Source organism: Meleagris gallopavo, chromosome 16 (genome assembly GCF_905368555.1).
Source record: "Meleagris gallopavo chromosome 16, MGAL_WU_HG_1.1, whole genome shotgun sequence".
In the NCBI taxonomy this organism is placed as follows: domain Eukaryota; kingdom Metazoa; phylum Chordata; class Aves; order Galliformes; family Phasianidae; genus Meleagris; species Meleagris gallopavo.
This window is the reverse complement of record NC_139419.1, coordinates 3,112,166-3,136,926: the sequence shown is the minus strand read 5'-3', so window position 1 is coordinate 3,136,926 and position 24,761 is coordinate 3,112,166. Positions and strand designations below refer to the sequence as shown.

General features: G+C 49.3%; 1 protein-coding gene and 1 long non-coding RNA gene across 2 annotated transcripts in view; one reads left to right on the top strand and one right to left on the bottom strand.

Moving 5' to 3' along the window:
* Positions 1-24,761, bottom strand: part of LOC104913430 (uncharacterized) — a 43,527-nt gene that overhangs the window by 17,762 nt on the left and 1,004 nt on the right. The gene's annotated exons all lie outside the window — the stretch shown is intronic.
* LOC104913500 (galanin receptor type 1-like) lies at positions 4,774-6,102 on the top strand. The gene has a single exon (XM_010719846.3). The coding sequence runs from the start codon at positions 4,774-4,776 to the stop codon at positions 6,100-6,102; it is 1,329 nt and encodes a 442-aa protein (XP_010718148.2).

The window sequence follows — 24,761 nt, the reverse complement described above, 5'->3', positions numbered from 1 at the left end:
ATTTGAACTGGAAGGGACCCCTAAAGGCCATCTGGTCCCGCTCCCAGCAATGCACAGGGACATCCACAGCTCCATCACTGCTCAGATCCCATCCCCTGACCCTGGGTGTCTGCAGGGATGGGGCATCACCACTGCTCTGGGCAGCCTGTGCAATGCCTCAAATCTCTTACTTCTGTTTATTGACTCTCCTTTTAATGAGACAGGGCTTTATTTTAAACGGGGTCCCCTCAGGGGTACATTTAGCCCTGTACTCCCCAGTCTGCTGCTTGCCTGTCCTTCTGTACGGACCAAAAGCAAAGATATCAGAAAGATGGATTTTCAATCACACTTATGCCAAAATGGTGTTTCATTGTTCTTGAGTGAGCGCACATCATATCAGACAAATTCTTCTGTACAAAATTATCTTTTCATTTCAGCCACTACATTTCTGAAGCACTCAATCTAAGAGGCTTCCAATAACAAAGACAGAAGATAAAGAAGTTGGCACGTATCTGTTTATGAAAACAGACAGCAGTGAATATTTCCAGGCAGAAAAATGCACACTTTCCTCATTTAAAATTCTCAAAAGGACCCTAGAAACAGTTTAAACATTTCATTCTTTGATAGAGAGGGGAAGAACAATGAGAGAAGAAAGGTTTTCTCTCTCCTTAGACTAATTACAAACAATAAACATCAATTTCCAGTTGTTCTTATTTGATTTGCAATAGTAGTTTCTAATATTCTGAAGTGCACTTGACATCTTTTGTGCCTTGTCTCGGTGCACTGCATCAGCCTCTTATCTCTTCCTATCTCTACACCCATGTCAACACGCTGACATCAGTGAACTCCACATCGGAGTGATGCTGAGGACGTGGGCCACGGTGCCTGAAAAGTCCTTGTGTGCCCACCAAAACCGCAGTGCCAGAGCAGCTCTGCAAGGCCCAAAGCTCTGCCACCAGCAGAGGGAGCGGCAATCTCAGCTCTCATGTCCCCAGAATTCCGTGATTCTGTGAAAACTGACAGTGCTGAGGATCTGGGAGGTTTTCTTGTTGGAAGAAAGTGTCCCAGAGGAGGATGGACACTTTTTTGTCCAATATACAGTAGCAAACAATGCTGCTTTGTCCTGATGGTAAAAGAGGCAGAGAGACAGGTTTCAGCATGCCATGCATATCAAGCATTAGAAATGCACAGGACTCCTGGGTGGCTGTGGCCCATGGGTGGCAGCAAGGAGTGTAGGCAGCACGGGCAGGTGAAAGGGCTCCCAAACTTCCTTTCCCCATAGTCCTCCCAACTCTGTGCCAAAGAGTGAGGGATGGGAGGATTAAGAGGCAGTGATGAACCACTTTGGGTTTTATCCAGTGCTTTTCATGAGCAATCTGACCAGCTTCTTCCAGTAAAACCAAAGGCAATCAATTTCACTGGTGTTAGCATTTCCCAGCTCGCTGTCTTTTCTCCAAGTCAGTGGCCCAGCTGCCAAACACCTTCCCTGTACTTAGCAGGGAGAAAGTTTTACAAGGGAAGGTACACAAGCTGCTGTGAAATTTCTCCATTTTCACGCTCACAAGGAGCCAATCCATCTGGTCACCAGTACAAGCTGGAAAAACCTCAGGATTTCTCTAATGTATACCAGTTCCTGGGCCTGGAACAGTCAGAACACAACAGCACAGCTCCTGCTCTTGCTGCAGTGGGAGCGGGGAGGTTTGTGCTGAGACAGCTATGCTAAATTTACCCCACTCTGGGACTATGACGTGGAGTGAGCAGAGCAGGTTCGGGCAGACGTGCCAGGCCTGGGAGCTGCTGTGAGTTTTTCTGAGATTCTGGCAAAGCCCCAGAGTGGCTGACTCACTCCTCCTCTCAGGTCAGATCTTCACAGCTGTAACTCCGGTGAGACCAGCGGGTTATTTCTGATGCACACTGCTGTAGGATCAGAGTCCAGTCCATTGCCCTTGCTGGTGAAGGATGGCTTCTGTTTCCAGTGGGCTTCCTTTAGCTTTTACTCTAAAGCCACTCTGTAAGAGGGGAACCAGTATGAAAAGAGTATGGCATTTTCTTTTTGCTGGAGATCCCCCATCTTGAGCTATTTGGTGACTTTGAACTTGTTGTAGTCAATGAACTTGTTATAATTAATGACCTTGTCCTTTCTAACTGCTGTATACAGTATATAGATTTGTGATTTGTTGTTAGAGATGACTTGGCACTTGTGAGCTGTGCCAATGGATGCAAAAGCAGATTTATCCTAATTATATCGAACCACTGATTAACTTAGTAATCTAGCCTAGAGGTTCCTTAGCAGTAAATCATGCAGGTTACAAATAAAGTGCATGGGGAAAAACAATAATAATGTTACCTGCATTTATTAGACTGAACAATTGCAAAGCAATAACCTTAACAAAAGAGGTTTAAAGAGTCCCAGTACCTTTCTTTTCTCTCTACTCTTGCAATCTGTTAATACCCTTCTAAAACTGTTGACTTAAACACCTCCATTCTGTTGTTTTCTGCATGTAATGACAAATCTGCTTTAGAAGGCTGAGCAGTAGCTGGCAAGGACTCGGTTGCATGGAGGTTTCCAATTGCTAGCTTCGACCTGGCCTCTATTGTTGCCTGTTTGCAATAGATCAATTTGGTTGTGGAGCAGCTGCGAAATTGCAGCAGATTTTAGGTATCCATGTGAGTATCTGGACAATTCACTGCATAGAATAATGTGTACCTTGTGCTCTGGGCAACACACTGTAATTAGTTTATAGAAGTTGTTTGTCTCTGAAGATCTATAAATACACATACATAAAACTATAAGGGAATAAACAGTCACATGCCTAAAGCAAATGCATTCTAATGCAGAAGAGCTTTATATGCCGATCACATTCTTCCACTCAGTGTTGTTCCACTGCTGATCTTTCTTTCACTTCACGTCAGGATGACCAAAAATATTTACTTTCTTCATTCACATAAATGACTAAAATGGATGGAGAATTTCCCACTGAAATCAAGGACATTCACCACTCAGTGACAAAAGGCTTCCACTCGGCCTGCATTTGTTACCTTGCTCTCTCTCAGAGAAAGCAATGAAAGAAAATACAAAATGAACTCCTCAGGCAGAAGTATTGGTTCCTCTTGTCAAACATTCTCTTCAGTGATTTGCTGGCATCATCTGATCACCTCCAAGTCTAAAGCTTCATTTAACAAACTAACTTTGTTCCCCAACCTAGCCCTTCAACTTTTTAAAGTGACATTTTCTATGGAGCGTTTGTCCCATTCCTGCAGCGTAAGAGAAAAGACACAAAGCTGTGTTTCTTCCTGAGTGCTCAAGTGGGTTCCCACCAACACACAGATACGGTGTTGACCACAGGCTTCTGCAGGAAGGCGAAAAAGGAGCCTGGTGGATTTGGTCTTATGCTAGAGGTGGGTGCAGAAGTGCCTGGGTGCATTGTTCTGATTCTATGATTCTATGAAGGCCGGGGAGCCCGGCTGGAGAGGAGAAGGTCCCAGGGGAGGCGGTCCGTGCCCGCCGCTGCCCCCTCGGCGGAGCTGTCCCTTCAGCACCACGGCCCGGGCACGGGAAGCCCGGCGGGAGGAGCGGCTGGCACTGCTCGGCTCGGCTGCAATCCAGGCATTGCTTGGCTGGGCATGAGCTGGGACAGCACGGCCTGGCACAGCTCGGATCCAGCCAGCAATCCAGGCAGAGGACATGGAGGTGCCCGTGAAGAGGGGAGTGTGCAGGAGGCGCGTGTGTGGGTGCAAAGAGGAAATGCAAAGGGTTAGCAGGGGGAGTGTGACTGGGGAGTGCAAAAGGAGGTGTGCAGGGAGGGGTGTGCAGGGTGATACGTGTGTGCAGAGGTTGTATGTGCAAAGAGGGTTGCGAGGCACCTGTAGAAAGGTGCATGCGGGGAAGTGTGGCAAGGTTAGGGTGCACAGTGTGTGTGTAGAGTGTCTGTATAAGTGCAGGGGATCTATAAACCTGCGTGTGCGCTGGGAGTGCATGCGACGGATGAGGAGTCCGCAGAGTGGTCTGCACGCAGGGTGGTGTGCAACAACGCAGAAGTGTGCGGGAGGGAGGTGGGGGTGTTGCGGCTTGCAGGACGGGCTGAAGGAGGGTTGCGTGTGCTTCGTGCGTGTGCAGGGCTCCGTGTGTGCGTGTCAGCACAGAGGGACGCGGGTGCCGCCGTACGCGGGGTGGGCGCAGGGAGCGCGGTGCCGCTGGTGCGTGTGTCCGGGTGCGTGTGTATGCGAGCGTGAGTGTGTGTGTGAGCCCGCGGGTCCTGCGCTGCCAGCACACGGCGGAACGGCCGGCAGAGCGGGAGGATCCCGGCCCGCCGCTGCCCGCCCTACGCCCGGTGAGTGCCGCCGCGCCGCGCCGTGGGACCGGGGCAGAACCGGGAGGGGGGAACCGGGAGAATCGCGAGGCAGCGGGATCAGCTCGTGTTCGGGGCCGGTAGCGCGGGGCATGCAACTTTGCCGGGAGGACGGGGGGGTACGGGTGTGGCTGGGGCTGCTCCCGGGGGGATGCTGTGCCCTCCGTCCTCGTCCCGTCCCCCTGCGGCCAAGCACGGAGCCGGTGCCCGCAGAGATGTGCTGCACTGCCCGGGCCGCCCGCTGATAGCCGCGGCTCAACTAAGTTACCGAGAAGCCATTTCCGACAGGCAGTTTCCCCGGGAAAGGAAAATATCGGGGCAGCAGCTCGCTCTCACCCCTTTTCTATTCACCCTCTCTTGCAGGCGTGGTCCCAGGTAGATATGGCCGGAGCGCTCAGAGCAGTGTGGCAGACTCTGCCCTGTTAGCCCCCGGGGAGGCTCAGCCATGAATTCCTCTCCCCCCACCCCCGGTGTTCACCCCAGCCTGCTCCAATTGGGGCAGGAGGAGAACCAGACCCAGAGTGGGTTCTGGAATGGAAGCCAGGAGCTGGGCTGGGAAGAGCTGGAGGAGATGCTGTTCCTATTTGCCAAGGAGCCCATCACCATCAGCCTGACAGCCATGTACGTCGTGTCCTTCGTGGTGGGCTTTGTGGGGAACATCATGTCCATCAGGGTGCTGACACGGAAACGCCGGAGCCGGATGTCCAGCCTGAGTGCCACCCGCAGCCTCCTCATCAACCTGGCGGTGTGTGACCTCATGGTGGTGTGTGTCTGCATGCCCATCACCGTGGGCAACCTCATCTACAAAGCCTGGGTGTATGGGGACTTCCTCTGCCGGGCTGTGCCCTTCATCCAGGCTGTTTCCGTCTCTGCCAGCGTTCTCAGCCTGACTGTCATCAGCGTGAACCGGTACTACAGTGTGCACAACCCACTCAATGCCCGCTCCTTCTTCACCCAGAAGAGGATCCTCAGTGCCATCCTGGTGGTGTGGTTGCTGTCCTCAGGAATATGCATGCCCCTCATCTTCATGAACAGACGGGATGAGATTGGGGTAGTGGAGGGCTTGCCCCTGGTGTTCTCCATCTGCAGGGAGATTTGGCCTCAGGAGAGGCTCAAGCAAGCCTATAACTTTCTGCTTTTCTGTGCCCTCTACTGCCTGCCGGTCCTGTTCAATATGGTCATCTGCTTCCTGACAGTACGCCGGCTGTGGAGCCGCAGCAGCCAGCTGAAGGAGAGCAGTGCCCTGAACCGCTCACTGCCAGCCTCCAGGCTGAAGATTCGCAAGAAGGTAGCCCAGATGGTGGTGGCCCTGGTCCTGCTGTTTGCCATCTCTTGGCTGCCCGTCTACCTGATGGACATCTGGATCGATTTCAATATCCCCAAGTCTTTGCAGGATGTGACTCCATCTCCTTGGATCCTGCAGCTCAGACCTTTTGCCCAGTGGCTTGGCCTCAACAATTCCAGCCTCAACCCTATATGCTATTGTTTTGTTGGGAACCTCTATAGATCAGCCAAGGAAATGAAGAGCAAATACCACCAAAGAATGATCTCTCTCTTTAACTTCTCTCTGTCCGAAGGGACAACCCGTTCCTCAGTCCCAGAGCTGTTCTCTTACCAGAGCCCAATGGAGCTTGCAAGGAAAGGATGCTCTGCCACACCTACCATAGGCAGGAGGGCCCGTGGAGACCCTGGCACTAAGAACAAGCGTGGACACTTGAAGTCTTGCCAGCACCCACCTCTGAACACTGTCTCCAGTGAGAACACTTCCTTATGATTCTGCTCAGGAAGTGCACCTCATTTCCTCCTCTGCACTTAAGGACTCTTAAAAGGTCTTTATGAACCAAATACGTTAATGACAGGAAAAAAAACTTTCTTCTAAGCACTCCCACCACCAGCTCAAAAATCCAGACAGGGAAAGAAGAGAAGATGTGGAAAATATAACATATTTTAATTCAGATCAAGTTTTAAGACAAACAATTTTCACTGGGGACAACCAGCTGCACAACATGTTGCCCAACAGGCAGAGCAGCTCCCTGACGGGGAGGCTCTCCTCTGCAGCTTCATCTCCGAATGTAACAGCAGAGCCATTGGGATGCAGCAGCAATTTGACTGCTTGCTGCTGCTTGTCCTGCGCTGATAGCAAACAGCCAATACAGGCACTCTGATGCAAAGATGTCAGCTGTCATCACAAATAGTGAAGAAACGCTAGGAACAGTATCGTAAAAAAATTAGTGGGGGATTTCACACACTTTATCACTTTGGATTTCATTGCCTGACCATATTGTTTCACTACACCATACAAATAAATTCTCCTGATGTGAAGAGATGGTGCCAGAAGTGCTGAAGCAACCATTGCCACATCCACTTTGGAAATTCAGAAGGGAGAATATGGCCTTGGAGGTGATGTAGAAAATGCAGTAAGAAAATATTTGTTGGGTATCAGCTCTCTTTTTCTTACAGTTATGTTTCCTGTGCACGGAGTGGAAAGAACTGGGCTTCTATTAACATGATTTGCACTTGAAAAACCAGCTCTTTCTTAGCTGTGTCCATACCAAACAAAGTCATTGGCATGTGAAAATAAAAATAGGAAGTGTTTTATAGCTAATAAAATCAGAAGCAAATAATGCAATGCTATTCGTCTGGGAAGGAGAGAATCAAAGTGCTTTCTCTCTCCGAGGATCAGAAGTAGGTTAAAACCTATTTCTTCCATCATGTCTTTTGAAAGAGGTCTTCGTAAATAAATGTTATATTTTTTATTATGTTAGCACTGAAAAACCTCACTAAAGCTTAGGAAACTTATTGCAATGAACGCCTGTATTTGTAAGGAAAGATTTCTCCCAAAGATCTCGGAATGGAAACACACCAGACCAGGCAACAGGTGAGAGGGAAAAGCAGCAAGCTGTGACCCACAAGGATGGAAGGAACACAGGTCAGCCCCTGCTCTGTGTCTGCACGGGGCTGTGCATGAGGGGCTGTGGAAACATCGGTGCCACGGTGCTGAGCTCCGGGTGGGAGCTGCAGGGAGAAGGCATTGGGCAGCCCAGGATGGGGTCTGCATCTATGGGACTTTGGAAGATCGTGAGCTGAACAATGGAATGATGTCTGGGGAAATAGAGGTCACAAAGTATATCCTCCTGCCTTTTAGGGCACTTTTTGCTCACACAAAAGAATAAAATAATAGAGGTCAAATATAGCCATGCTTGACAGCAGGATTTCCACCTTTTTAATGATTGTTAACAAACATTTTATGTTGCTAATTATCTGCTCAGAAAACAAGAGATTCCTTTTAAATGCAGCACCATCTGCAATTTGTATTCCCTCTTTGTGTGAAGGAGAAAGAAATTACAACAGCCAGCTTTACTTTGCGTGAGGAATGTCTTTTATGTGTTCTGGCAGATGAGATCATCTGCATTTCTGCAGGTGATATAGGAGCATACCCCCTGCTCGGTGTCTTAGCAGCTGTGGAGGAAAACCTGTGAAGATTTTATTTCCTCTTTCAAGGCACATTTTTAGGGCTGGCACAATGTGCTGGGCTGAGGAGCACTGTCAGCTTGCTGCAGATGTCTGCTGCCCACAGACCAGATGTGACGGCGCTGAGACCTCCCCACTTTGCCCTGACCAACGTGTTTAATCCTGTCCTGAATAAATTGCAATGAAAGGGACATGGAAATGCTGGCCCGGCTGCATCCTACATGGCAGGCAGCTCTGAGGATGGCTGGATCAAATGATGCCATCAGAGAGGCAAGAAACCCACACTGACAAAGCTTCCCGTTGGAACTTTATTGCTCCTTCAGCTCATGAGCTGTCTCCTGAGTCCCACCCTGGAGGTCCCTCTGCCCTCCATAGAGACCCAGTGGGGCTGTAGGTTCTCCTGAAGGTTCCTGTGCCTTTTCCTCCTGACAGCAAATGCCCAGGCCTTTTTCCAACCACACAGACCTCCAAGACACACCGTGACAAATACCCCTCCTGCTGCACAGGGTTATATCTTCACACTCTTCAATGTACTGTTTTTCAGTCTCGTTCAGTGTTCATTTTCCTATAATAAAGACAAACTGCTCAGTTGAACTCCTCTTGGTCTCCGTCTGTCACCCTTTCTCCAGCTGCTTCTCCCCTGTTTGCTCTGCAGAGAAATGTCCCCACACCCTTCCACTGTCAGTTTCTCCCAGTCTGTTTCCTATTCCCTTCTCTGATTCCAATCCTGGTGCAATCTACCCCTTTGTGCAGAACCACCCATTGCTCAAAGAGCCCTGGCTCCTTTTACCCAGCAGCTGCCAGGTAGTGATGGATTTTGGCCGTTGTCACCTTGGGTAAATGAGGAGTGGTGACGTCAATGCAAAAGGCACTGCATCCTGGAGCAGCTCTGATGGTGATTCCATTAACCTGAGCCAGGCTGTGCAGCACAGCAGTGCCTGTGTGTCTCACATGGGCTGAAATCTCTGCTTCTTGGGAATCAACTTCCCCTCACACTCCAACTGATAAAACACCTTATGTTTATGCCCAAAAAGACGTGGAGGGTGCTCCAGGCCGTGCAAGCACCTCGTTCTGGATGTACTCATAGGCATTCAAGGTCTCGTGGCCCTTTGGGGAATGGGAGCAGACACAGGTCTGGGTGGTGAACGAGGATGGTTTCCTCAAAGGAGCCCAAGGCAAAAGCCTCACACTTGGTGTGCGGTTGAGGAAATGTGTTTCTCTCTAAATGCACCCAGACAGACTGGAAATGGGAATTTTGAGATATCTTGAAGACAGCGTTTTCCCTCAGCAATGCTGCTAATGCATCTCAGTCCCACTCTTACCCCCATGGGTCCTCCCTTTCCTCTTTGCCATCCCAGTCAATACAAGTATTTTACCACTCCACCAAAATAGCATATTTAAAACAGCTTCACTTGAATCCTTTTACTGCTGTATGGACTTAGAGATAGCCACTATTTGCTAGCTCTCGCTGGGAATATCCCGTGGTCTCCTCTTGTACTGTCAGTATTGTCTCAATAATGCTATGGATTTATTCTCCGCCTGTGAACCACTGGAGAGAGAAATAAATAAACAGAGCCTTTCATATGAGGCATCACAGAGGCATGTAAAATCATGACTGGTATGTAGCACTCATATGGAGAATGATGAATCACTCCTTATAATCATACACCCCAGGAAGCCAGTGAAATGATGAGATGCAGAAAGGCAAGGCAGCCCCTCGTGCCCCGCTGCCAGCAGGGCATGTGCTGAGTTAGGAGCAATGTGAGGGGCTCAAGAGGAGACAGGAGAGTTCCCAGCAAAAAGGGCCGTCGGGGGCTATGAGAAGCAGTAATGCAGTATGTGGCAGAAAAGGTGCTGTGTCCATAAGCTATAACTTTCATTCTAAGTCCTTCCCAACACTGCTCCTGACTTAGCATGGGAAGCAGGATGCAGGGCTCCCTGCAAGTTAGGATCATAGAATCAGAAAGGTTGGAAAAGATCTCTGAGATCATCTAGTCCAGCCATCAACCCATCACCACCATGCCCAGGGCTGGACCATTCCCTACAGTTGCTTCTACATCCCTATGCAAAGTATATATATATGTAAAAAAAGACCTACATTAATCTGAGTCCTGTTTTAAAGAGCAGAGGCTGATTTCAGATCAGGCATAAATTGGTCGAGAGTAAAACTTCCCAGGACACAAGCACCCGGAGGTAGGACACGTTCTTGCTGACACAACACTGAGAAATGCTCACACAGCCACTTGCAGAACAGCACCCGAGGAGTCCCAGCAGACACACACAGTGCCTTCTCCAATGCAACAAACCAGCAACAGCAGCTCCAGCCTGCTTTTAGCTTTCATCAGCCCTCCTGGGGGCTCAGCGCTTTGTTGCAACAATCCTGAGCATCCCAGAGAGAAGAATTTCCTCTGAAGGGAAACTCCTGCCTGTTGGTGCCTTGCATATACCCTTTTTAATAAGGGCGGTGAGGCAGTGGCACAGGGTGCCCAGAAAGGGGATGGTGCCCCATCTATGGAGACACCCAAGGTTGGGCAGGATGGGGCTCTGAGCACCTGATGGAGCTGTGGGTGTCCCGGTTCATTGAAGGGGAGTTGGAGTAGATAGCCTTTAAAGGTCCCTTCCAACTCAAACCATTCTGTGATTCTATGATTCTATCACATGTACTGATGTTGGGACTCAACATAGGTTGGAATCTGGCTGTTGAGTTATCCACACCACCGGCAGCCCCAGGCACAGCTCCACTGCCTCCTTCCACACCACAGCACCTCCCATACACCAACACCTGGGCTGTCCTGGCTCAAAATAACTAAAGGAATGGGGAGAGCACAGGAGATGTGTGCTTTTCCAGCACGCTGCAATGTCCTTGTTGTGGACAGTGGAAGTTTTCCAGGGAAATTCAGTGCAGCTCAGTTAACCTCTGTGATTATATTCAGCATAAAAATAAGTCCTGGAGACTGCTGGAAAAACAAATGAGAGCGACTGTGAGCAGGCACAGCTAAGGAGACCACTTCAGCCCTGCAGGAAAGAGGCAGCACACACAGCAGCGCTGCTTGACTGGCAGACACAGGGCTCGTGGAAGGCTCTCCAAACTCTATAGAAATGAATGGTGAGGTCAGTCTTGGGCATAGGGGCTGCAGTGGGTGCTTCTTCCACCTGCTGAAGGCCTTCAGGCAAAGCCCCAGCACTCAGAGCCAACACGAGGCCATGCGAGGTCAGCACAGCACTGCTGCTGCTCCCAGTCATCCCTTACAGCCCACAGCAGTGGCTCCATGTGCCCTAATTTAACTTCAGTCGGGTGGGAAAACCTGATTTGGGGCAGAGGGCAAAGCAAACATTCTATCTGGAGAGGAAAGGATGGTGCTTTCTGCCTTACAGGGTACCGCTGGCTAAAGGTTGTCTCATAACTTTTATTGCATTAATATTTTATTAAAGTAATAATTTAAACAATTATTTCAGCAGTAAGGGTGGATTTAGCACTTGCAAAGAGCATTTTTTGAAGGGAGGAATTCAGAGCAAAGCCCTCCTGCTTGTTGTCTCCGGCTGATGGCTGCAAACCCCCTGAAGCAGTCAGAGCCCACAGTGTGGCTGTGGACGTAGCTCAATGCTGGCAGAGCAGGGGCTTGTTGTCACTGTCTGGGAAGGGGACACGCCATGGAGATGCAGTGTGACTCTTGATTTCAGCTATTTCCTATGCCTGATGTTTTCCTCTTGCACCTTTGCACCCTGAATGGAACCATTGGCTCATGTTGCTAGCTTGGGGAAATGTAACCCAAGGAGAACATATTTTAAAAAATACATATGAAATTTCTGCACTTGAGCTTTGAAAAAATCCAGGGAGGATCAATGTGTCCTCATGTGCCTCACTCTGTCTCTCTGAGTTTTTACGACAACAGGCAGACACTGCAGAGCACAGAACGCCGTGTGCAGGGCAGGATAGAATAGCCAGGCCTCAATCATTCCTTAACCAGACATACCTTTCCCAATTGCAGCCCTGTGCCGGGCTCTCTGGGTCCGGTCTGCAGAGGAGTGAGCAGGCAGCACTGCTGCTGCTCTGGCTGTACTACAAAGCAGGAGCACCCCGGGGTATTGGTGCCTGTCTGAGCAGCACCCCCAGCTCCACACCTCCACATCGAGGAGGATGGATGGGTTGAAGCAGCCATTTCGGATCCTCAGCAAGGCTGAGCATGAAGAAGGCAGGGTAACCACAAGCTGGAGATGTCCCAGCACCTCTGGGTGGCTTCACAGCTTGTCCCTGCCCCACGTGCTGCCCACTCTTTGCCTATTTCCATTTTCCACTTGAGGTTTTTGCAGTCAATCACCGCTTTCCTCTCCACAGCCACTCACTAACAAGACTGGGGCTGATGAATTAAAGATGTGTGCAGAGGGATGTTTAGGCAGATGTAGCCCTCACCTGGTGTATGCGAGGGACGAGCTGTTATTTCGCAGTGTGAGGTAGGAAAAAGTGGGAAAACATCCAGGAAATAACCAAAAGAATAAAAAAGGGAATGTAAGAGAAGCAAATCCAGACAGCGAGATGAAACTATCTTTAAGCAATTACTGGGGAAGAAATAGAGCTGCCAAGGATATTAGAGCTCTCATGCACCTGCTAATCTGTTCTGATAAAGGTCTGATCAGCTCAGCTAAGAACACCATTAAATCTGCAGTAATCGGTGCCAGAGGCAGCCCAAGGGCTCAGCAGCCCCAGGAAGGCCATTTCCAGCAGGGATGTGCACAGCCCACAGCAGGGACGTTCTGCCCACCCCCGGGATGGCATCACATCACCTGCATTTCCTAAGGCTCCATCCAGCACTTCTGAATTCTAACGTTGTTCTTTCGGGATCTGTGTAGCGTAGGGGAAAACAAGAAGTTTCTATGTGGCCTCGCAGCGTGGATCAGGGATCAGAATTTAGAGCTGACTCACAAAGCATCCACAAAAGCTGCCATGTTCTCATTCCAAAGCCAACAACCTGGCGAGGCCGCTGGCAGAAATACATCAAGAATATGCAACAGGAAGACGAAAGGAGCAAAAATTCTCCTAAACCCTGCAGGTGCAAAGCTTCAACCTGCCTCTTGGTGTGCCGGAGTGGGACAAGCATCACAAGTCTGTGTGCAGCCTGGAGCCCACGCCAGGACAGGTCAGGGCTGTCAGTTGGGCACGGATGTGTGTGCCTGACAAGGCGGTGGGAGGCTGCCTCCCCCGCAACGTGTCCGAGCCTCTTTTGTGGCTGGAGACGTTATCTGCTGCCTGAAAGCACACAGGCTGCCTTCCTTTTCATTGCCTATCCACCAGTGTTGACTTCAGCCGCATTTCTCCTGATTTATACCAGCAGAAGCTCAGAGCGAAGCCCACAGCGAGCAAAGTGCTGTCAAGGTGAGGTTCCTGTCACATCAGCTGCCATAATTCCATCGATTTAATGAATCTACACCTAATTTACAAGTCAGAGCCGGATCCAGCACCAGCAGCTGAGTACAACGGTGCCATTTTTATATATTCAAATTTATACCTGAAATAAACACCACATCAGATCTTTCCAACAGGTCTGAACTGCAGTGTGTTCCTATTTCTTTCTGCAGAAGAGTGAAATCTCTTTAATGTTTTGAGGTAGCCTTCATGTCTCAATGCTGAAGGCTTTTCAGGGTCTCTAATAGGCAACTGTGTCCTACAGCCACGGGCTGTGGGGGCTGGGTGCCCTGCCTATGGAGGCAGGTTCCTGGGCCCAGCCCAGCATCCTGATGAGGTGCAGTGGAAATGAAGATAAAGTAGAAGAAATAATGCATTTCCTTCCATAGTGGCTTTTCTTGTATACTCCAGGAATAAGCAGAGGTGTGTGATATGCCTCCCTGCCAATAATGGGGCATAGATGAGGACAGCTCAGTCCTGTGTGACCACAGGTTTTGAATAGAAATTCATGGCTTAACCAATATCACACCGCAAGGACAGGCAACTCCAGACTGCAGAATAGTAGGACAGATCCACGCTGACCTGCATCCCCAAAGAGAAACCAACCACAGCATGCAGCCTTGTGCCTGCAACTGTGAGCACAGCGCAGGAAGGCTACGTAGGGTGGGAAAGCCTCTGCTCTCAAGTGAAATAACAAAATTCTCTTCTTGATCTCATCTCCCAAATTCCCTTTCTAGGCAGGATGGCCCAGAAGCCAGAAAGCTGACATAATTGTCATGGAAACAGCAAAACTTTTGTGCACAGCACGATGCCAGAACTGGAAGCCAGAACTCCTAGCAACAGCAAACAACTCATTCCTGAACCTTTCACTCCATCGAGCAACCAATGAAATCTGGGAAAGCAGGGGTGGAGGGGGTGCAGGGGTCCGGGTGCTGACAATGGAGCAGCTCCATCCCCTTGCCCTCTTCCCTGCCCTCTTTCCCATGGGGAAAGTTCTCACTCCCACTTGGGTTGGCTGTGAGCAACACAACCCAACAGCCAGATCTTGAATTTCTTACCTGCAGACTTGAAGCAGTAAAACAAAGCACAAAACCAGAGAGGCAGCCAGAGGCATCATTTGCTGCCTGATCTTGTAGCACAGAAATATGGCCAATAACCCTCACACTGCTTTCTGCATATGGAAGTGGCTGGAGAAAAGCCCCAGGGCATAGCACTTCACAGGGAAGGTCTCTACCCCTCTCAGTGGGAGTAGAGATGTGCTCTGCTGGTGAGAAGGGCTCTGGAGGAGTGAGAAAAGCAGCGTTTCATTTCTGTTTGTAAGCCTGAGTGTACTCGGTCAAGAAGTTTTTGCCCATGGGAAATGTTTTGATAGATTATTGCTGTTCATGTTTTTTTCCCCCAAGTCCTTTCTCAACTGTGAGAAAAGTTAAGCATTATATTTTTATTATCGCTTGGCAAGCTGTGGTGGAATAAAAGAAATCTGCAAATAAAGGGGAGAGAACTATGGAGTGTGACCATAAATTGGACGCATACAGAATTGAGAACAGCTTGGATGCCGAAGCAGTGAGAAAGAATGTAACAGAAGTATCCATACATGAGCGTACGTGTGCTAGGAGTAGCTCCGAGATCCAGATAGCCAACCTGAATTGACCTTATTATGAATTATGAATTTACCTTATCCTTTATGTCTTAAAACCATAGAACTGTCGAAATTGGAAAAGACCACTAAGATCATCCAGTGCAACCATCAGCCCATCATCATCCTCAGTGCATGAGGTCTGATGTCCATCCAGTGGAGGGGAGGACAGTGGGTTTTGACATTCCCTGCTGTCCCTTCCACGGCCCTTGCAAAGGGAAAACATCGAGAGACTCTCCCCATGCATCTCTCATGCACCAACATGAGCTTGAGTTCACTTGCCCCAGTCCTTCCACCCCTGAGGAGGTGCTCCATCCCGCAGCACCGCAGGGCTTTGGTCTGGAAAGGGATGAGCTGGAGCTGTAGGTCTCCCCTGCAAGGACTGGGCCCCCAGAGGAAAGCTATCTGCATACATCTGTAAGCATGAGATTTAATTTGTCCTTTCTTTGCTGCTTAAATTATACAAATGAGATGGCGTTTTTTTTTTCTTGCCTTATCCCCAGAGAGTCAATGCATTAAACAAAACATTAAAATATACTCATAATCACGGAAATTCTCTCATATATATTTATAATCTCCAAATTACTGGCATTAATGCAGAAGTGGCTCCTATGTGCTTATCTCTTCTCCCCGCTTATACACCCAAAATATACAGCACAAGAAAGATAAACACATTGAAACGACCCATCCATTAACACATCTGCCACCCAGAAACAAATGCAAGGGACGCGTTTTCAAAGGGAAGCAGAGAAGGAGACAAACACAATTACTGCAATGTGTCTCCACCACTGTCTGATCGTTAGGGACGACGATAAGGGAATTAAACATCGCTCCAAAGACTCTGGCTGCTTGGTGGCTGTTTCCAGCATGATAACCACTAAGAACAGAGAAAGGGCGAGGTGGGAAGTGGGCACACAGCTGTGTGCAGAGCAGGGCTCCCCAGTGGTGCTGGGACAGCTTTCCTCCAAATATTTCTGAACTTTAAGGCAGGGAATGCTCTCCATTACACTGGCTCAATGACCTGGCTTATTGAAAAGGGTTCAGCCTCCACCTCCCACTTCATGCTGATGCTCTGCACTGAGGGCTGTGTGAGGCCAGCTTGATTTGTGGGTACCCCCACAGCACTCAGCCTCGCTGGCAAATTCAATCAACCGCCCTCGCAGGAATCACTCCCACAGCCACACGGAGTGTGAGGGATGTTATTGGAGTGGCCAGTTGTGAAAACCTGACCTTCATCCTCAATAACTTAGCGCTGTGAAAGCCGACTCCTCTGACATTAGTGAGACCGACTGCTGCTTCCCCAGGATGCAGCGATGCCAAGCGCACCTTGAGTGTGTATTAGTAATAAGTTACTGGAGGTGCCTCTCAGTTTCTTCAATCAAAAAGCAATCACCCTCCTCCCTTCCCCATGGCAACCCGGGTTCTGTAATCACCTCATCACCTATTCCAAATTGACGCTGAAACACACGTTCCCAAAGACAGAGAGCTCTGGTCTCCATTAAACCACAAATATTTGTTACTGCTCAGACAAAGCACCTTCCAGTCTGCCTCCGGATAGACGTCCCCTTCTCCGCTTTGAAGGATGGTGGGATGGGAAGCACGGAGGAGGTCAATATTTAAACAGCCTGCTAAAGGAAAACTGTGCTCTGAGAGCCGGAAAGCCAAATGCTCCGCAGGTGAAACTTCCAACAAAACAAACAAACAAAGGATCAGGAATGAAGTATTGTGCTTCAGCCATCGGGAGGCCTCCTTCCACCTTTTGTTTTCTGGCTTTGGCAGGCGGGTTGACAGCCTGAATTGCCATAGCATTTATGCCATGCAGAAGGTATCTTAATTTTGAAGCCAATGCAACAGAAGACATCTAAGCCAGAAATGAAGGTCGCCATTTGTTCTTCTGCTGTCATCTCCAATGGCAAGAAAGCAGCTGCCCTGACAGACAGCCAGGCCAAAGGGAAAGCCAGGGCAGAACCCACTGCTCACAGACACTGTGAGATCCAGGATTTGACCTCCAGGTGTGAGCAACGATGCTGAGCGCTCACAACTTTCCATCTCCAAAACCATTTGCTCTGTACAGTCTTTCCAAGACTTACTGTACAGACAGGACAAAATCGAGGCTCTGCGTTTTGCTCTGAAAGTAAAACAGTAAATAAATTCAGGGTGATCGTGTGAATTCAAAACTGAAGGATATGAATTTCAGGCTTTTTTTCCTAAATGTTTGTACTGTAAAAGTCACACTAGTTTGAAGGCATATAGGGAAATACAGGAAAACTGGGCAAATCAAGGTATAGATCGTTGGGGTAATATTCAGGACTCGGAGGAAAGAGGAGGAAAGACTCTTTGAAGAAGAGGAAGGATGGGGATTCTGACGGACAGCGAGGTGTGTGCGGCTCTTGAAGGGAATATAAAAAACCTCCGGATAAGAAACCGCACACACAAACACATTGCTTCGTGGCACCATCTGCTGGGAGAGAGCAGGGACAGCGAGAGGAGGAGGGATGGAGGCTGCGTCGTTTGTTGCTTCCGAGGGGCGCAGGTGAGCGGTGTCTGGGGAAACGCAGTGTCAGTCCCTGAATGAAGTGAAGTCACACACAGCCGTAACAAGGAGGGCCGGATTGGGGCTGATAAATTGCTTGATCCTCGCCCAAGTTTCTTGCAAGGCTGCCTTCAGTTCTATGCTTCATACATTTGATATCTGGATTTAACCTCCGGGGCCACGTGTTGCTGTGGCTCTTGGAGAAGTAATAATCTCCTCCGTGATGTTGTCGGTGCAAAGATCCCTAAGATGATATGAAATTCAGAGGAAGTCCTGTGTCTTCCAGCAACAGCTCAGGGTTCCATCCCACCCCCGAATCGTGTGCCTCAGCCATTCAGTAAGCATCCCCATTTAAAGAGCACTGGCAAATTAAAAATCTTCTTGAAAAGAATCCAGCATTCAAATCAGTCTCCGGACTCTCTCAAGAAAGGCCATTACATTTAATTCCCATTCTTCTGCAGCATATTTCACATAGACAAATGGAGAGGGCTTTTTTTAGAACTCAGCTTTGAAATCCTGCTGATCTCTGAGCAGAATCAGTGCCTCACATCCCCAACTGCTAGAGACTGTAGCAGTGTGCCTTAAGGAAGAGGAAGGGGATTCTCACAGGAGTTTTTGATGGAACAAAAGCGGATTGCTCTCATCAACATAATGACAGAATCGCCATTCCATCTAAATAGAACTTAAATTATTTATAGATGGGCCACTTCAGCCACTAATTCTGCAAGAAAATTCTGGATCCCACCCCACTTCCCAGCTGGAGATAAAGGAAATTTGGAGATGTTCCCATGACTCTGTAGTGATTTTGAACAGCAGCTCCTCCCCACACACAAGCCCAGTGTCTCCTGCAGGTCAGAGATGTGGATTCCATCCCTTCTGTCAGCTTCCATTTATGAGGAGAAAGACCACATCTCTGCTGTGAGCTGCACTCTCTGCTATCAGAGCTTGTAAAGCAAACAGCAGAACTGCACACTGCACGACCTCATAAACTGCAGAATAATGCTAAAATTGAATGTAGCAATGGCTCTGTTTTGGCTGCAGCCACCTCTGAAGACCTGTTCTGCAGTTTTTTCATTTCTGTTGTTAAGAGCATCAGAAAGGTACGACTGAAGATTATTTGTGCATCTGTTACAGTGGTGCTTTGGTACTTTGCTTTGAAGATAAACAGAGCGGCACAAGCCAAACTCCACAGCGCTGCATTTTGCAAACTAGAGGAATATAAATGAAAGGCTTGTAACAATGCTTTGCCAAGGATGCAGGGCCACTACACAGTGAGGTTTAGTGATATGTACTTCATCATGCCAATCGATACAGTAATTGGAATATTTCAGGTTTTCCTTTCAGGTTTTCCTTTTCATTAGGCATGAATATTAGATACATACTTTCAAAACACTTGAGGGTTGCAGCTCTTAAAATGACACAAAGCTCCGAGCCTTCTCAGGCCCTTTGTACATCTCGGGTCTGTTGGGGCACTTAGAAGCCATTAGTCACCCACTGGCGTAGTTAGGAAGCTAATGGCTTTGAAAACCTGATCCTTGTGAGCAAAAAGCATTTGGTTGTATGGGACGCGTGGAGCATCAGAATGTTGGGCAGTGCAAATACACAGAGGCAAGAGGACGTGTACATAATTGCCTGCCCTTCTGAGTGATGCCATGATGGTGTTCACTGCTATGGTTCCCCAGCTCCCAGTGAGCCTCACACATAGCAGTCCCAAAATCTGGGCTCCTGTATCACCCGGCACTCTGAAAATACTGATGCTCTTCCCAAGAAGTTCCCCCGCAGGCTGCGGCTGGGATTCCCCGACCGGGCACTAGATGGCAAAGCTTCCTGAGAAAGGGGATTTCACGTCTGCGTTGTCCTCTTTAGAAGGACTTATGGGAGGTTTGGGGCGTTTTTCAAACTCCGTTCCAAATAAGGAATTTGCGAATGTAAATGCACGGAGCCCGAGAGGGATGCGAGTGAATTTGTATTCCCCTCCTACCTCCAGGCTGAGGAATTTGCATACAAACGTCTGACGCTGTTTCCATCCTGGCTGCTCTCCCACTGACAAATTGTGGCCATAGTGCTTCAAACGTGCAAAGACTGCACTGCTTCAGGAGAGCCTTGCAGCTAAGGAAGGCACGCTGCTCCCTGCAATGGGCACAGGACGAGTGAACGTGCAGCACGTGAGCCCTTGTGCCTCCAAAATTATGTAGGAATCATTGAGCCACTGGGGTTGCTACACAGGGCATAGAGATGTGGAACTCGGCCCTGGGTGGCCTCCCCAGATCTCTGTCTTTCACCCTGGAAGGCTGCAGCCCCATCCATGCAGCACAACCCACAGCGCCCGTCACACAGAGGGAGATTCCCACTGCTCCCCACTGCACGTGGGGGATTCAGCAGATTTAGGGACAAGTCAATGACAGATCCCCACTATTCATCCATCAGGTTCTTGTGCCAAATCCCACCTCAGCACACCACTGCTTGGCTTTGGTGCTACGCCGAGCAGCTGCTTCGCCTGGGATGGGCTGATGTAGTGCAATGGCAGCACGCTGGGCACGATGGCATAGGGCATCCTGCATTTCCCAGAGGTGCTCATTGCCACCATCCTTATAACAGCGAGCCAAAGGAGCAGTGTCACCACTCTACTTATGGACAGCATCACATGGTGAGTCAGGACCTCAGAAGCCCTCCAGCCATGTATTTCATGTGCAGTAGTCTCACCTGTGCACACCTGGACCTCACCTGGGATGCCGTGAGCTCTCCTCTCCCCCCCAGGGTCGGTGTCCTTTGCTCACCAGGTTCTGTGCCTGCTGGAGAGGTTTAGTCCTACGTGAAGGCATTGCAAAAGGATCCCAGTGCCAACCACACTGCTTGGCAAACAGAGGGGAAAATGTGTTAAAAAATGAGACTTCCGTGCATGTTCTCTGTCTGGAATCTGCCCGCAGAGCAACTCACATTTCTCAAAGGGACCCATTATTTAAAACTATTTGCTGAATAACTTCAGAGCGTAATTGCAGGGCTGAAGCTCTCCTGCAAACAATTCCTGAGGACATCTGGGTGGCTATGGCTCTGCTCAGCCCTCTCTCTGTGCTCCTTAGTTGTGCGTGGATAAGCGTGAGTCAGGCAGGAAGGGCAAATAAACCTGTTTACAAAATCCTGACCATAAGAAAAAAGAGAGGCAGAACCTTAAAATTCCATGCTTCTAACGTAACTGTGGCTGAAATAGCCTGACAGAGAGAACTGGGCAGCTCTGGACTCCCACACACCTGCTGCATGGCTCTGTTTGAGATATGCATTTCCGATTACCATTCATTAGGGCAAATAAGGGGTCCTCTATCTGCCCCGGTGTCCAGACAGAACTGAGTCCCCAGCAGAGTGATGGGAGGAGCTGCCTATGGAAGCGTTGGGTTGGGTACCAAAGTCATCACTCAGGCCCCAATTCCTGCTGAAATCATGAAATAATAGATGTCCAATTAACTGGTAAAGCAAAATGCAAAGAGAAGTATTGCTTACAGAGAGCTGGTATAATGGGAATATTTTACGTGCCTGGGCTTTAGATAACCTATTCCTATTTCTATTCTCTCCTTGCCGCTCTTGGGGCTCCTGAGAGAATGTCATCCTCTTAGAATGACTTTTCTCCTCCAGCATCTCAAGTCCTCTCCTTGCTTCACCAGGGCAAACAACCACAACTGCTGCTAGACTAAACACAGACCGAATAGCTGGAGTGAGAGGCCAGGTTATCTGACACAGGCTGCAGCCCTGAGGCGTGGGTGTCCTGCTGTGGTTGTCTCCACAAGGTGCCTGTGTGGGAAGCAGGGAAACAGCACGGGGAATCAACATCTCTGTATGAGGTGTGCAGCGAATGGAGGTGCTCAGTGGCTCAGTACCTCCTTGCTTCATAATTCATTTAATCTGCCATGTGATCACAGCCCGAAGCAGCAAACAACCCAAGCCATTGAGTTGTTGCAGCTGATAACCTACAATATGCTTTCTGTAGTTCCTGGCACCTGTCTGGCCTAAGAACATTCCCAATGCTCAGGAAGGAGTCATCACCCAAGGACAACAAGAGGCACAGAGAGCAGTGACTCACTGAGCATCCGGGTGTCACCAGGGAATGGAAAACCCTTTGTGTTGATTTCTGAGAACAAAGAGAACTGCAAATGCTCAGGAAAGGAATCAGAGGCAGCCCAACACACTGCCACGTGTAGAGCTTACTCGCATCAGACTGCTGCTGAGACAGTCCAGGTCCACAATCAACAAAGGGTTTCCTATTCCTTCTCTTTTGTTCTAAAACCTCTCATTTTGAGAAGCCTCTCTTTATCTGCAGAGAGCTTTGCTGGGGGCAAGCGTGGGATTTATCACTAATGGGAAGGGAGCCCTAAAAGCTGCTGAAGGAGGCACTGCTTTACCATCTCTTAATTCAGCCCCAGTGCCCTGACCCTAAAGAGCTGATTTTTGCAGCATGAGCAAAACCACCCCTGTGCTCCCTGCGGAAAAGGAAATGATGCAAGCTGTGGGGATGCAGCTCCAAGCTAGAAAAATCCTGCTCAAATCTCACAGCTCCAGCACACCACGATGGAGCTGCGGTGGCAGTGTGGTGTTATCTCCCACTGGGAGCTGTTGCAGAGAGCTCACAGGGATGCAGGCAGCCCTGAGTCCGGCTCTGGAGGTGATGACCAACCCCAGGGCACAGCGGGCTGAGGATGCTTGCCTTCCCCTCTGGAGCTGCCTTGGGAGCGTAGCACAGCCCCAGTTCTCAGCAGTGGGAGCCTGGTGCAGGTGCAGCACCACAGTGAACAACCAAAAATACTGCGGGACAGGCTCTTCCTGCCCCTTCCTGACCTCATCCTCTCTCAAAGCAAATATGCTGCTCTTTCAGGGGGGAGATATCCTCTGTTGCGGTGGGCCAACCAAGAAAAGGAGAAAAACAAACAGCCCCAGCTCCCGCTATCTCTGGGAAGCTGTTTGAGAAGGGTTGGGAAGAGCAGTGTCTGTGCCACGTCCTCCAGCCCTGCAGCTGGGTGGCAGCAAGCTGCAACAGTGCCAGCACCAGCAGTGCCTCACCAGGTCAGGCAAACGTGCATCTTCCCCATTTCATAGGGAAAACATTGACTTGGCCTCCAGGCTCAGCGCTGTGCAAAGACGCAGGATCATAGAATTATTAAGGCTGGAAAAGATCACCGACCATCAACCCATCACCACCATGGCCACCAAACCACATCATGAGACACCTCGTGACATCCTGGAGGTCAGTACAGGCAGCCGCCCTCCCAGGAGGCAGAAGGTCAGACGACAAGAGAGGAGCAGGTTGCATGGTCACTCGTTGTTCCTCCAACACATGGGCCCCATCCCAATGGGACTCCTGCCCATTGTACCACATCCTGTACCACACAGGTCTACATGGAGTCACGGTGGGGCTGGGAGAGCATTTTGCCTGCAGACACACAGATCACTGCTGCAGAGTGGTAACAGCTTTGTCCAAATCAAACACCAGCAAGAAAAATACATCATGAAAACAACAAGCTCAGAGCCGAAAACAAAGCAGCCACTTTCTGTGTGTTCTCTCGTTAAACGGTGGTACTGTGAGGAGTATTGGAACCAAGATGTTCCAATACAGGATTTGCCTCTGGCAGCTGGGCTGTATTGGAAATTTCCTTCCAATAGGCACTGCCAGAAAGAAGCTGACACTGACGAGAGCAACCTAACCTATGCTGAAACCTCTTTCTTTTATATTGAGAGAAAAGAAACCAACAAAACACACCATCTTGTTGTCTCTAGTTGTCTTTTCAGATTAAGCTGACAAATACAAGAGCTAGATTTTAGCTGGTGTCTCAGTTCCAAAGGCAAACTGTGCAAGCAGGCTGTTTCTCTATTACAAATAAAAGCATTACTTTCAAACCTGCAGACTTTCCAAAAGTGAGGAACTGCATCCAAGCACGCTGACCTTTTTCTAAGCTCTAAAAAATGTTATAAATGCAAACTGCAACAGCATCTGGAGCCTGCCCCAACATCTTGAATTCACATTCTCATTTGCTGATGAAAAATGCTTTGCATTTTTCTTACTTTTTTATTTTAACAGATTTGCTCCCAGAAACCCCTGCATAGAGCAATGGCTGCTCTGGAGGACCCAGTGTGGGGATGTGAAGGGGACCAGAATGCAGCAGCTTCATCTTGCTGTTGGGCTTCCATCCACAGCTGTGGCGGTGGAACAGAAGCACAGCTCATCTTGGTCTCTTACAAAGGGCTTTTGGTTACAGAGTGGCTCCTGGCACCTCGACTTTCCCCAGGAAAACCTGAGCACACAATGCAAAGTTAACTCCAGAAATGCAGTACCTGCGGGATAACTTTGAGCGTTCCTCCCACTACTGCAGTCTTGGAAGAAACCAATGATTATATCCCAGAAAAGGGCCAGAAAGTTCAGGTTTAAGGACTGAAAAGGAAAAGGGAAAACCAGTGCAGTTCTGATTCCATCATGTTGAAACAGGAATTAGAGGCAGCTCCCAGTCCTGCTAACTGGATACCTGCTACAGAGCCCAGATCCAAGCCATAAGGACCAAAGCACACAGCAGCTGGGTCTGCAGTGCCCTCAGCTCAGTCCTTGACTGCTGATTGCAGCTGGAACAGGAATACAGCAAGCTGCTGGCCTGGGGACATGGAGCTGGATGGACACCCACAGCTGCTGATGGAGTCTGGCTATCCCACACCCACTGCAACAACCACATGGAGGTTGCACAACATGAGCATCTCCGGGACAACAGCAGAGAATAGAGCTGTTTTATGGGGGGGAGCAGACAGTCTGGGGGGGGAGCAGACAGTCTGGGGGTGAACTGGTATTGGATACCTGAGTGATGCTATGTTGGGTCCCCACCACGCACAGCATTACTCGGGAAACGCTGCCTACACTTCATTCATCGATTCTCCATTAGCTAAAGGTCAGTGAAGCCTTTGTAAAAAAGCTTTGCACTCTCAGCACGATTATTCTAGATGACAAAAATACTTCTGATTTACCCAAGAGCCAAAATATATATAGTCCGAAATCAATAAGGCACGCAAAGGTTGAGAGAGGGGAAATAGGGATGGATAGAGGTGCCCAACACCATTGCACAGTCAGTGGCACTACCCCTTCTGCCCACCCATCCCCTCTCTGGGTCATGCTGCTTTTGCAAAATAATTCCTCATGGCATTTCATCCCAGTTAGAGCTGCTGCTTTAAAAGGAGAGAGCCTTCCTGTCCCTGCTCTGGTTGGTGATCTGGGGACAGCTCGATGTGGGCATCACCTTCCCACAGAACCCAGGGCTCTGACCCTGCACCTCGTGTCAGAATCCTTCACACTCTCCCTGCTCACCTCAGCCCCCACAGCCCTTCCACCCCCCAGCAGCACATCCCAGCTCCCTCCTCTCCCTGCTGACC